The sequence below is a fragment of the Gymnogyps californianus genome, chromosome 5, assembly GCF_018139145.2.
Source record: "Gymnogyps californianus isolate 813 chromosome 5, ASM1813914v2, whole genome shotgun sequence".
Taxonomy (NCBI): Eukaryota; Metazoa; Chordata; class Aves; order Accipitriformes; family Cathartidae; genus Gymnogyps; species Gymnogyps californianus.
Window position 1 is genome coordinate 63419773 of NC_059475.1, and position 13552 is coordinate 63433324.

The window sequence follows — 13552 nt, forward strand, 5'->3', positions numbered from 1 at the left end:
ATCCTCTTAACTTCTAATAAAAAAGGACTCTCTTGAAGCCATGAGCGTGTTTTCCTTCTCTGCATTGTTGGACCCAGATCACTGACTTATTTTCTGTTCTCCTTCACAGTAACAAGGGAATGGAGCATCTCCTCAGCATGAAGTGTAAAAATGTGGTCCCAGTGTATGACTTGCTGCTGGAGATGTTGAATGCGCACACTCTCAGAGGGCAAAGGAAGCCCCCGGTCACACATCCCGAATTTGGCCCGTTAGAACAAATGGAGAGTGGAGACAGTCTGCGAAACGGGACAGCCCAGTAATTCTGTTGAAACCTGGAAATGTGAAGTTTGCTCAAAGCTATGGGAGAAGACAAAACTACTGCGAAGGGACTGCTGAAGCGTGACCTAGTGCGAGTCCTCATCTTTTCTAGATTTGCACATCGGTATCTCGGGAAAGGCTTGTGGGATGCACACCTCTGTCCGTGTTTCTGACATTATGATAGCTGCACTTTTATAGTGCCTTTTCTGAGACTCTTCAAAAGCACCTTATGAAATTAAGCCTCAGAACAGTACTGAGACAGTACTGCCTCTCCTCTTCAGAGGCAGGTGAACTGAGACAGAGAGATAAAGGGACTGGTTTAAGATGACAGAAGTCTGTGTCAGGGCTAGGAGTGAGCACCTAGGTCTCCGTCTCCCAGACCAAGGCTTTTAAGTGCTGACTAGACAATCTCCTCTTTCAGCATCAGATTTTATGAAATGTAGAGCAGCATCGTTTGGGACAGATCCGCTTACCTGTGTGTGCTAGTCCCTGGGGAATACCCGCTTTGCAGCTGATCTAGATAAAGTGCCGAGATGTGTACAGTGTAAAGGAGTTTCTTCTATTCTTAAATATGCAATGGCTGCAAGGGCCTTCATTTGAAGACCATTCAGAATAGCTTCTAGGGCCAGTTCAGAGCCTCTTCAGAAATGTTAAACCAAGCTTAAGTTTATATTTTGTGAGCCTGTTCTTAACACTCACATTATTATCTGTGTATAATCCTTCAGTGCTTTAAACAATGACCAAACTGCCTGGATATTTCAGTCAATGCTGACCTTTGAAATGTGTTTTGTCTGTGAGATTAACTGTTGTTTTATATATTTATTAATGAAGTTAAATCTGTTACAATATTTAGGTACAAGAGGTTGCTCTGTGAATATTAACTGTTTGCATTTGTATATGATCTGCTAATCAGGGCTTGTGAAATCAGCTACAAACAAACCATCTTCCCTCCCCTTTTGACTCGCCTGTGGAATTCTGTCCTGCCCACCCAAAAACTCCTGCAGCCGTCTTGCAGGGGGCGAGGCAGTGGACGGGAACCTAAGCTGGGACCTGCTTTTGCCTGCTGCCCTCAGGTTTGCCGCTTGCTTGTTTTCAAAGCGCATGGCACCTTACGCTGTGGTTTTCATATCTTGTATAGGATCCCTCAAAGAGCAGGGGGGATGATGGTTCTGGCGCTTCCTTTGCTTTGCAAGTGTGATGACTTGTTTGCATTTCACTGAAGATGCGGGTTTAAACCCCCCTGTTGTGCTGATTTCTGCATGCGTTTAAGCTGCGCTGAGCAAAAAACCCAGAGGAAATAGCCTGGCCGATGACCTCAGTGAAGAGTAAGATGGCATCATTCATTCTGGCAACTGCCAATATCGCATTTTGATGTGAGCTAGAATTGCAGTCGCTCTAAATGGATATGTTTAAATATAATACATGCATGTTCTGGGCATTTCAGGTATGGTGAAATTAAATTGGGATCACACCAAAAGTCTATTTTGAGCCAATAAGTCTTTTGGATTAGGGACTTTGATTAGTATGTCATTTGCATACTTTGAATATTAGTCAAACCTTTGATCTTGGTGTTTTTTTAAAGCCAAGGACAATATTTTTTTATAGGAGGGGCATAAAAAGTTTTCAGTGAGTTACACAAATCTATTGTCTTGTTTTGATCTTGTACTATACCAGATGCTGCTGATGGTCTAAATTTTTACTAGCTACCTTTTTATTGTTTTTAAGAAACTGTAATATAGCAGTGCCCTTCTAAATAAGTGTAATATTTACTACAAAAAAGGGGAAAAATATGAGTATAGTCTGGAATTCATTGGTACTTTCATTTTGAGGGAAGTTTTGCTGTGAAACAGACGTGTTTCAGTGTTTCTTGGGTTTGATCATGTTCTGGCCTCAGTGCCTGTTGTATCGTTCTTTCTCTGATTTTCCTTATCCTGTGTAATCTTTCTGTTTAATACAGTTTTTCAAAGAAATGTTTAAGTGATTTTTTTGTTTGTTTTGCTTTAGAAGTGCTGAATTTATGTGCAATTCTGAAACAAACCTCTTTTAAAAAGAAGATGGGAAAGAGTGGGTGTAAATCATAAAATTAACTTCTAAATGGAAATTTGCTCTGGATTGACTCTGTAAAAGGGCAATGCTGCAGATTTGTGCCACGTGTTGTGATTCATATATGCTGTTACTAGCACAGTGCAAATAGCAAAATGATGTGATTTTAACAGATACTTTTTGTCTTGTTGAACATAATTTTATTAAAAGTTACTACTAGTGTTTTAAAATGGGCAAAAGCCAATAGCTGTTGACTCTCTGGATTAATGTAACTGTTCATATTTGGACAAGGAGAAGGTGCACGTTTCTAAAACGGCACAGTTTATAAACAGGGAGCTGTGTGACAAAATGACTGAACAAGAGTGCCTTCGTCTCTTGAGAGAGATGTTGGGTTTGTCATGGGCCTTTGCCCCACAGACTCTCTCAGATGCTGCATTCCTGATGTGGAGCATCTCCATGTCCCTGCCAGGCTGTGCGCTTCAATTTAGATATTGGGGGGGGAACTTTTCCAGTTTCAGCATGAGTGAATTGAGTGCTGGGGAAGAGCAGGGCTGGTTTATTGCTTTCCTTCACTGCTCTGCTGTACATCAGCTTCTGCTGCTGAGCCAGGACCTGGCCAGAGGTGGCTGTTTCTACTTGAAGAAATTATACTGCAGTTTCTGGCATGTTCGCAGAGGTGAGCAAACTTGGTTCATGCAGGAGTGCCACAAAAAACCCCACCAAAACAAAGAAAGAAAGAAAAAAGCCCAAACTTTTCCTTATGCATGCTGTTAAAAACATACTGAGGTTCCTCTCAAGTCTGGAACTAGAACCAAATGGTAAAACAACCTTGATCTTTTTTAAAGAAATGTGGTAAGTCTTAGAGCATTTCAGGCAAGTGAAATGCTTTGTCTCCACGAATGTGAGACCTTTTCCACACCTCTGTCTTCTTGCAAATTACCCATTTTTAGTGCTGTCATGTTGCCAGTCAGAGAGGAGAATATGGAGAAAAGATGTGTTGGAGCATTCTCCGTTGAGATAGTGCCTGGCAGGCTGGGTCCTCCTATAAAATGTGTAGCAAACTGAGACAGGTAGCACTTAAAAGATTTTTTTTTTCCAATAAATATGCATATTTCCATAATAATAAGATGTTTATTCCTTACTGATTGCATGATAGATCTATACAAGGATCATTGTAATGAAAAGAGAACATCCTTTTAAGCGTTGGAACTTTTTCTTTTCCTCCTGATGGCCTGTGGAGCGTGGAAGACATTTGCTGTATTTGCATCGAGTGGTTTAACAGAGCCTAAAAATGCAGTGAGCCCCCAGAAAGTTGTGTCTTGGTCCTATTTGAGCTGTCACCAGTGATCAGCCTCTTCTGAGGTAAGAATTTTTGTCTTGTTTGGACTTTATCATAGAATCATAGAATGGTTTGGGTTGGAAGGGACCTTAAAGATCTTCTAGTTCCAACCCCCCTGCCATGGGCAGGGACACCTTCCACTAGACCAGGTTGCTCAAAGCCCCATCCAACCTGGCCTTGAACACTGCCAGGGGGGGACATCCACAGCCTCTCTGGGCAACCTGTTCCAGTGCCTCACCACCCTCACAGTAAAGAATTTCTTCCTAATCTCTAATCTAAATCTACCCTCTTTCAGTTTAGAGCTGTTATCCCTCTTCCTATCACTACACTCCCTGATAAACAGTCCCTCCCCATCTTTCCTGTAGGCCCTGTTTAAGTACTGGAAGGCTGCTGTAAGGTCTCCCTGGAGCCTTCTCTTCTCTAGGGTGAACAACCCCAACTCTCTCAGCCTGCCTTCATAGGGGAGGTGCTCCAGCCCCCGATCATCTTCGTGGCCCTCCTCTGGACCCGCTCCAACAGGTCCATGTCTTTCCTGTACTGAGGACCCCAGAGCTGGATGCAGTACTCCAGGTGGGGTCTCACCAGAGCGGAGTAGAGGGGGAGAATCATCTCCCTCAACCTGCTGGCTATGCTTCTTTTTATGCAGCCCAGGATACGACTGGCTTTCTGGGCTGTGAGTGCACATTGTCAGCTCACGTCCAGCTTTTCATCCACCAGGATCCCCAAGTCCTTCTCCGCAGGGCTGCTCTCAATCCACTCATCCCCCAGCCTGTATTGATACTGAGGGTTGCCCTGACCCAGGTGCAGGACCTTGCACTTGGCCTTGTTGAACTTCATGAGGTTCGCACGGGCCCACTTCTCCGGCCTAAGGTCCCTCTGAATGGCATTCCTTCCCTCTAGAGTATATCAACCACATCACTTAGCTTGGTGTCATCCACAAACTTGCTGAGGGTGCGCTCAATTCCACTGTCCCAACAAAGATGTTAAATAATACTGGTCCCAATACAGACCTCTGAGGGACCCCACTCATCACTGGTCTCCACCCGGACATTGAGCCGTTGACCACAACTCTTTGAGTGTGACCGTCCAGCCGATTCCCTATCCACCCGTCAAATCCATGTCTCTAGAATGGCGAGACAAGGATGTTGTGTGGGACAGTATCAAATGCTTTGCACAAGTCCAGGTAGATGATGTCAGTCACTCTTCCCTTATCCACCAATGCTGTAACCCTGTCGTAGAATGCCACCAAATTTGTCAGGCATGATTTGCCCTTAGTGAAGCCATGTTGGCTGTCATCGATCACCTCTCTGTTTTCCATGTGCCTTAGCATAGTTTCCAGGAGGATCTGCTCCATGATCTTGCTGGGCACAGAGGTCAGACTGACCGGCCTCTAGTTTCCCGGGTCTTCCTTTTTTTCCTTTTTAGAAATGGGGGTTATGTTTCCCCTTTTCCAGTCACCGGGAACTTCACCAGTCTGCCACAACTTTTCAAACACGATGAATAGTGGCTTAGCAACTTCATCTGCCAGTTCCCTCAGGACCCACAGATGCATCGCATCAGGTCCCATAGACTTGTGCACATTCAGGTTCCTTAGCTGGTCTTGAACCTGATCTTCTCCTATGGTGGGCAGTACCTCATTCTCCCAGTCCCCGCCTTTGGATTCTGTGAATTGGCCGGTGTGGCTAGAGCACTTGCCGCTGAAGACTGAGGCAAAAATGTTGAGTACCTCAGCCTTCTCCATGTCCTGGGTAACCAGGTCTCCTGTTTCGCTCATTGCGGGTGGCAGGGGGTACAGTTTCTTTCCTCTTCCGTTGTTGTCCTATGTACCTGAAGAAACCCTTCTTGTTATTTGTCACATCCCTAGCCAAGTTCAGCTCCAGCTGTGCCTTGCCTTTCCTGATCCCCTCTCTGCACTCATGGGCCATATGCCTATGGTCTCCCCAGGATGTATATCTCTGCCCCCATTGCCTATGCATTTTGGTTCTGTGTTTTAGTACAGCTAAGAGGTCTTGACTTAGTCAAGCTGGCCTCCTGCCTCCCCTGCCCGACTTCTTGCACATCAGGATTCAGAGCTCTTGCACCCTAAAAAAAAAGTTTTTAAGTATCATCTCCCAGCTCTCGTTCGCTCCTTTGCCTCCGAGGGCAGTTTCCCAAGGGATCCCCCACACCAGCACCCTAAACGGCCAAAAGTTTGCCTCTCTGAGGTTTAGGGTCCTGATTCTACTTTTTACCCATCTTGTACCCCTCAAGATTGAGAATTCCACCAGGGCATGATCACTGCAGCCCAGGCTGCCTCCAGTCTTGACCTCTCCGATAAGTTCTTCTGCATTAGCGAGCAACAGGTCCAGCAGTGCCCCTCCTCTGGTCGGGCTCTCCATCACCTGTACTAGGAAGCTGTCCTCAACACACTCCAGTAGTTGCCTGGAGTGCTTGCAGTTTGCTGTGCCGCTTTTCCAGCAGATGTCTGGGTGGTTGAAGTCCCCTATCAGGATCAGGGCCTGCAAATGTAATTTAGAATTGCTTGCAGAAGATTCAAAATACATATGTATACATTGGCACAAAAGTTTCATGTGGAGGCTCAGCCTGAGCGTGCTGAGTATCACTAATGGCTGTGGCCATGACTGGGGTCTTGAAAGGCACAACGCTGCTGCTGCCGCTGGGTGCCCTGATGGCTTTGGAGCCTAACTATACGTAAAGCAAGCCTGAGCTTTTCCCATTAAGCTGGACTCAAATGATTTTTAAAAGCTGGCCCAGAGAGCCTGCTTTTGTGCATCCAAGGTTGTTCCTTTGTCCGAATGATGGAAAATAGTTGTGCGCTGATGAAACCGCTGCTCTTTCCTAGGATGTGCTTTAACCCACGTGTATTAAAAATGCAGTTGTGATTAGGGTCTATTTCGATCTTAGCACAGCGAGCACATGGCAAAGATAGATGGCACGCTCTCCCTTCCCTGCCCTTCCCCACCAAGGTAAGTGCCCATGGGAGACAAGTTGCTCGTACCCTGAGAGCTAAAGTTTAAAAACAAAGTACGGTTTTGTATGGCTTCGTCTGAGGTGCCTTGAAGTGAGCACAGTCTAAGGGCCTGTCACAGGAATTACTGTTTTATAGGGCTGAATACTGATCATATATATATTAAATATATATATCAATATATTCTGTCCAGTTCTTTGGATGGCAGAGTAGCTTATAACCCCCACTCTTGGCTGCTGTAAGCGAGCACAGCCAAGGACAGTCACCACCATTACAGCTGCTTTTAGTCTCAGCCCAGCTGTAGGCTGCACCATTTCTTTCAATGGTGCACGGTCCTGTGATCCTTCCATACACTCCGAGCTGGAAGTCATGGAAACGCCTTTGCTACCGTCACCGTTTGTCTCAGAAGAAATCGTGTGACTTTATTTATGTCCTGCGAGATAATGATTCAGGAAAGCAGTTAAGGATGTGGTCGTCTGTTGTGCTGACCCAGTGCCTAAACCAATGCTAAAGAAAGAGAGCATTGTGAACGGGAATACGAAAAGCAAGTGGATTTCTAAAATATGAAAAATAAATATTATTTACATTCATTTTTCACTGTGTTTTACTACTGAAGTGTGGTGAGTTAAATGGCATGCTGTTTCATAGCTAAGACTTCATTTTATTTATGATCTGGATATTTTTTAACTCTTTCCATCTTTACATGTAGGAGTCACCTACACTCCTCATGCATTGTTGAGTGTCAGCAATTTCAATTTAAGTGCATGAAGAAAACAAGATTGCTATGCTATAAAAATGCCAGCTTCTGCTGCTACTGCCTCAGCGGACAAAACCTTCTTCTCTCATCATAATGTCATGTACTAAGGAGCTGGCATAGCCCTTAACAGTGCTTACTGCACATTTCCTATGTCTGTTTTCCCCAGAATTTTCTGAGTCCTATTTTACATGTGGTTTTAGTTTCAACCTTTCACCCTCCCTGCAAGTTTGTAATGGAAATGGGTTTATGACTGAAGTTGGTGCCTTCTAAAGTACTTTATGTATGTTATACAAAGGGGAAAAACCTCCACAACCCCTCCCTTTCTCTCAGCTGCTCTTTAGTTCTGTGAACTTACAGTATTGTCTAGTGACGAGTGTTTCATTCACTTGTAGATTGTTGTGGCTGAATAAACAGGTATCATGAAAGCTAAATATATGGCTTTTTGTTAATTTCTTTCCTGTAGCTGAGCTCAGCGTGGTTTCACGAGCATATAATGTGCGTGAGCAGGGTGTCTGTGTGTGTCCCGTCCCTACCTCCGCAGTCACTCCACAAGCTGCTGGCTGATTTACTTTGTCAGGTACTCGAGTTCTTAGCACGTTTCCCAGGACCAAGTGACTACAGAAGATGCAGGTTGTGCTGGAGTGGTTCAGGGACCGGCAAATTTATCTGTAGGGGGGGCAAGCCCTAACAAACAGACAGTCCTCTGCTTCCCATGCCAGCAGAATTGTTGTGGACTGTTTTGGGGCAGGGTGGGGTGGGGTGGGTAGGTATAGTTGAAAACAGATTGAGGCCTCATCTCCCTGCCGAAGAAATAAGAATTCAACCCAAAACTAGTTTTGGCCTGGTTTCACTCCTACATCCAATGCATGTGCAAAAGCGCACACATGCGTGTTTGCTCTCGCTATTGCTCTGCCCTCTTTTTTTAATCTTTTTTTTTCTTCCCTTCACTGAACACTAACAACCCAGTCCTGAGCGAGAGGACGACACTAAGAAATTGGTGGGTGCATATAATGACTTGTTTGAAGCAGACTTCAGTGTCAGCCTACAGTGCAGTGGTTATAATCAACTGGAAGTAAAACTATTTAAAATAGGTTTGGGGGAAAAAACATTCAAGCTATTTTCCCAGACTTTTTTTTTTTGTGACATTTTGAGATAATTTCATGAAAGCTCCTCATTTTATATATTACATCAGCTCAACAATTTGATATAACTGTACATAATGAAAGGAAATTGCAGGCTATGAAATTTTCTTTAGACCTTTTAACATTGTTCAGATTTTTTTTCCCCTGCATAGGTTCTTTAATGGCAGAAGAACTGAATATCATGTCAGCAACTGACTATTAGTTCTTGGCAGAAAGGTTTGCATGGGCATTTGTGACAACCTGGCAATGAAATAATGGTTAGAGTTGGCTGACTTCTACAGAAACTTAAATGAGCTCCATCTGAAAGTAATTGCTTTCAAAATATAAAATGATGGCAGAGGGAGAGAGGAGAGTGTGTGTGGCGAGGGGCAGGGACGATCCATCCTTTGTCTCTGGATACTGCGCTACTGTGAGAGCTGTAGCTGTGAAATTGGTAGCTGGAGCGCAAGGCTGGCTCCACAGACACAGCTCCAGGGAGCGGTGTGCTGGCTTACAGGCTGTGAAAGCTGCCGGGTCTGGAAGCATTGCCGGACCCCTGTTTCTTAAACCATGTTGCTAACCTTGCAAGCTTAACTGCATCACAAAGTATTAGTTTAGTTTAATATCCTGGAAATAAACCATACTTTTTTTGCCACCATGGTTGGGAAGAAGCTGTTGTTTGCTACAGTTGTCTAAGACATCTAAGAATGCAAAGCAACTTGCTTCATAAATCCCCCTGCCAGAAGATGGGAAGTAAGTAACCACCAGTGGTGACAAGCATAGAAAAGGTGGGAGAATCCTCACAGGCTAATCATAAATCCTATTTTCTATAGGTAAGCATTACAAAAATTAGCTAATCCCTGGGTGATTTTCACTGCAACCAAACACCAAAATTCTTAGTATTCAACGAAACCCCTTACTATTGCACTGAGCTCTCCTCGACACACACTTCCCTGCTCCAGCACTGCCGTAACTCCCAGTTCAGAAAATCAGTTCCAGGCTGGGGAAAGAGTTCAGCATTTTGAACTAGTAATAAGCGTTAGTTGGTTCAACTTCGTATTCTTCCTCCAGGACATTACAGTCAGTTGCAAAGGAAAGGATCTGTGCCACCGAACACAGGCTCCACTTCTGAATTTTTAATCTCTTGCTCGGACAAGCAAGAGAGTGGTTATGCTGCTTCTGACACTTGTGTTAGCATGCAAATAAGTTGACTTACACAGGAGCGGAAGGGTCAGCACTGTTGGAACATACGGCTGGTTGCCCCCCACTAGACACACCGATAGTCCCTGCAGACATTGGCAAAATTTTAATGACAGTACTCGAACTGTACAACCGAGAAGCAATGGCAACGCTGACTGTACACAGTGTTTCTCTAGCCATTGCCCAAGTGTCAGTTTCATTTAAAAGATGAAGCTTATAAAAATGCACAATTCTCTCCCAAGATACTGTACACTATTCAGCAGGTTAAAAACTGAAAAAATCTTTCATTAAAAAAGTCATTACATTATTTGTATACATCAGGGATAGTCTACATAATCATGTTCATCTAGAAAATCTGTGCATTATAAACCATTTCCATGCAATGCAACAAGGTCTTATTTCAAAGGTGGTATAAAAAGACAACACAGCAGTCCTAACCACTAGGACACTACATGTAAAACAAAACAAATGTGCATCCTTTTATTGAATGTGTTAGATGATGAATAAAATACAATACAAAGATTCAAAAAGATGTAGATTTTTTTGTTTCCACCAAGTGACTACAGTACCAAGAGATACAGGTAACGTGAAGTGGGTGCAGTACTCACTTCAGGCAAAGTGCCTCTTCAACTGCTTGTTTGTCAAGCTAACCCGAGACAGACTGCTGTGTTTAAGATTGCTGCGATGTAGTTTCTGTATCTAATAACTCAGTATTCAATCACCTTGCAAACTTAAGAGCACTGCACCTATAAAATAGTGTATCTATTGCATCAAAGTATAAAGTGTGTTGCTTACAGTTTAAAAATCTATAGAAAAAGTTTGTTTTCCGTACAAAAATGCTGAAATTTTGTCAAGATATACATTTTGAGATGTGAAATTTAACACATTCCCTGCGACAGGGAAAGGAGGCTATAAATGTGAGGCATTATTTAGCTGCAGCAGCAACCTGTGCAGCGGTGGGTAGGATGCGAGGGTGCTGTAGTGGCTAGTTTGGGGAACTAACACAGCGCAAAAGTTTCTGTATTTAATTATGCAACATCACTGCTTGATTGATGCTAGCAGCTTGAAAAAAGCACCGCAGAGAGTGTGTTTTGGTATAACTGAAGATTCACGGGCTGCTTTCTAAGTTGGTGGAGGCCCATTGGTGTATCGCAGCATGGGATAGAAAGAACGGGCGAAGTTGTTTGCCTGGGTGCAGCTGTAGTCTTCCTCAGAAGATGGAATCATGCAAGCCAGAAGTAAAAGCAGTAGAAAGAACAACTGAAGAGGTAAAGCTGCTCGTAGTACACGGTAAAAGAAGGAGGGAGACCGAGGAATTGCTTGAATATGTTGTGGATGGCTTTCACCGCTGAAAAGGAGAAAAAAAGAAAAAAAAAAAGAGAAAAAGGAAAAAAAAAAAAGGCATTTTAGAGTTTGAATTAAACAAGTGGTTTTAACTCCCTCTCTAGGGTTCACACTACCTTTCCAAGACGTAGGGCTGTGTATCCACAGGAAAATGCACTGCACATTAAACACTTCAACTGTAACTTGAAAGCGTGCAACACTGCTCCGTGGGAAGCCAGCTGCTGGTTTGGGTTTACTGTCCTTACTACTGAAGAAGCAACTTTCATTTGTAATAGCTTAGATCAATGCGTTTTTACCCTATTTTCAGATGCAAACTTAACTTTTCCCAGGAGACAAACAAACCACTCTAAAGACATACTGAAGTATACAGGAAAGCCACCATTCAGACTGATTAGGCTCTTCTCTGCCTTGGCATTACTGAGATCTATCCTTTGAACAGGCCCTAATGTACTGGGGGTGAAGTTCTCCCTTTGTCCTACATGGTCTGTTTGTGGTAAGTGGCTCTAAACTGCAAGTTTCTTCTTCCAGGTATGCTGGTGGAATTAAAGGAAGATTTAAAACTAAAATATTGCCGCATTTGGCACAAAAAATATTTTCTCAAGAGTAAAGACAAGCCAAGGTTGCACATCGAGGTAGAGGTCTAGGAGCAGCAGCGCTAAAGGAAACCATTCACCAAGGTGCAGCCCAGAGCTGGTAGGTAGAGGAGACACTACAGGTAGGCAGAAATCACCTCCACCTGTACGTCAACCTACGAGGAACAGCTGCCCAGATTTCTGCTGGCACTCAGCTTGCCTCTGCCATTTTCACTATCCTTCAAGAGATCAGGTGAATATAAAATAATACCTTGGGCTGCTGCTGTTTCTGCCATCTGCAGTTCTCCTTATGGCGATCTGTAAAGAGAAATAGCTTTTAGTATCCAGGTTTCAGAAACTACACGGATTTTATCTTTCTCAAAAAAGACAGTTGTAGACTTTGAAGTCCTGCTGTAAATTCTGTAATAAGGTACATGCATCTAAAAGGTAAAATGATTACATTTGAGGAACTTTCAGGCTAAATATGTCAAAATATGCTACATGCTGATAGCAAAACATTAGAAGAAAATACTTGCCTTCTTCACAGCAGGGCTGGATTTCGCTGCGCCTGGATTATAATCTCCTGAGTCCAAGTCATCTGGAACTAGCAGGAACGTTTTCGTATCCTAAAAGGTAACCACACCTTCCTCTTTAAAAGGCATGTTCAAAACTCACGACAGATAAAGTGCGAAGAGCCATCTTTCATTGCCTCTCTGTAGGTGCGCAGCCCATTGCCTCTTTAGATGTGCATAACCAGTGGTAAACAGATACTCCAGTTCTCCGTCATAAAGAAATGTTTTACTATGCACAGTCCGAAGGAATTATGATGGAACAGGTGCACACAGGTATTAACTTGAAAATATCTCTATCTGACAGCTCTCAGGATAAGCAATGTATTGCTATGAACTACAACTCCTATGTGTTGTTACACGCTCCTCGCCTGATACTTGGTATGGATCACAGGATAATTCAGGTTGGAAGGGACCTCAGGAAGTTCATCTAGTCCAACCTCTTGCTCAAAGCAAGGTCAGCTATGAGACCAGACCAAAAGCCTTACTGAAAGCTTTATCCTGTCTAGTCTTCAAACCCCTCAAGGATGGAGACTGCACAACCTCTCTGGGCAATCCATTTCAATACTGTACTAGCCTCATGGTGCTGAAGTTTTTCCCCCCATAGCCAGACTTAATTGTTCTTTTTTCAGCTTATAAAGGTGGAAGTACTTAAGTTTTAAGTCAGTCTTTCATAAATACCTTTACTCTTAGTATGTTAATACTTTTCAGTAAGAAAGATCCACGAACAAGTATTTAAACTCCGACTCACCAGATTTCCTTGTATTGTTTTTAAGTCATGTGAAACCTGTTCAATAAGCTGTTTCAGTTTCCTTCCAATTACATGGACCTTCTCATCAGCTTCAATGTAATCACCATCTGATTTAAGCAGCAGGTAAGCAGTGAGTTCTTGAAGTGAGTTTACTTTAAGCTGTTGTTCCAGCAGCTCTTTCTCCAGTTGCTTAGAACAAACAAACAAAAAACAGTGCAACAGACTGTTACTCTCAACTTTAAGGATGTTCTCATAAAAGGAGGAACTCTGGAAGGCTTTAAAGAACAACTCAACCTGCCTGAGAATCCGCAATACATAGGAATGGCTATTACAGCTACATATGAAATGAAGTTCTCTTGAAGAGACTGGTTGTTCCTGCTTGAACTAACACTTAGAAATAGTTCCAGGAGTAATTAATCTATATGGAAAAGATATTAATCTTGGAAATTGGAAGTCTTACTCCAGCATAAAGACTGTTCATAAAGAACTTAATTATGATGCGTAATTACAGAAAAAATGCCTCATATAGGCAATCTCTTAGTCCATTTCAGAAACCAGCCATGTGCCTGAATACAGCAGGTTTGAGGACAG

At 43.2% G+C, this 13552-nt stretch overlaps 2 protein-coding genes across 3 annotated transcripts in view; one reads left to right on the forward strand and one right to left on the reverse strand.

Moving 5' to 3' along the window:
* Positions 1–2301, forward strand: part of ESR2 (estrogen receptor 2) — a 46645-nt gene extending 44344 nt beyond the window's left edge. For both annotated transcript variants that reach the window (XM_050897153.1, XM_050897151.1), the window contains exon 9: positions 110–2301. In XM_050897153.1, the coding sequence (XP_050753110.1) occupies positions 110–299 (190 nt within the window). In that variant the 3' untranslated portion in view covers positions 300–2301. The remainder of the gene's footprint in view (positions 1–109) is intronic.
* Positions 2302–9815: 7514 nt separating this feature from the next.
* The window catches only part of SYNE2 (spectrin repeat containing nuclear envelope protein 2), a 183772-nt gene continuing 180035 nt past the window's right edge, over positions 9816–13552 (reverse strand). Inside the window, exons 114-117 of the mRNA XM_050898321.1 lie at positions 12962–13150; positions 12178–12267; positions 11913–11959; positions 9816–11073 (exon numbers count right to left, since the gene is read on the reverse strand). Coding sequence (XP_050754278.1) covers positions 10848–11073; positions 11913–11959; positions 12178–12267; positions 12962–13150 — 552 coding nt within the window. The 3' untranslated portion in view covers positions 9816–10847. The remainder of the gene's footprint in view (positions 11074–11912; positions 11960–12177; positions 12268–12961; positions 13151–13552) is intronic.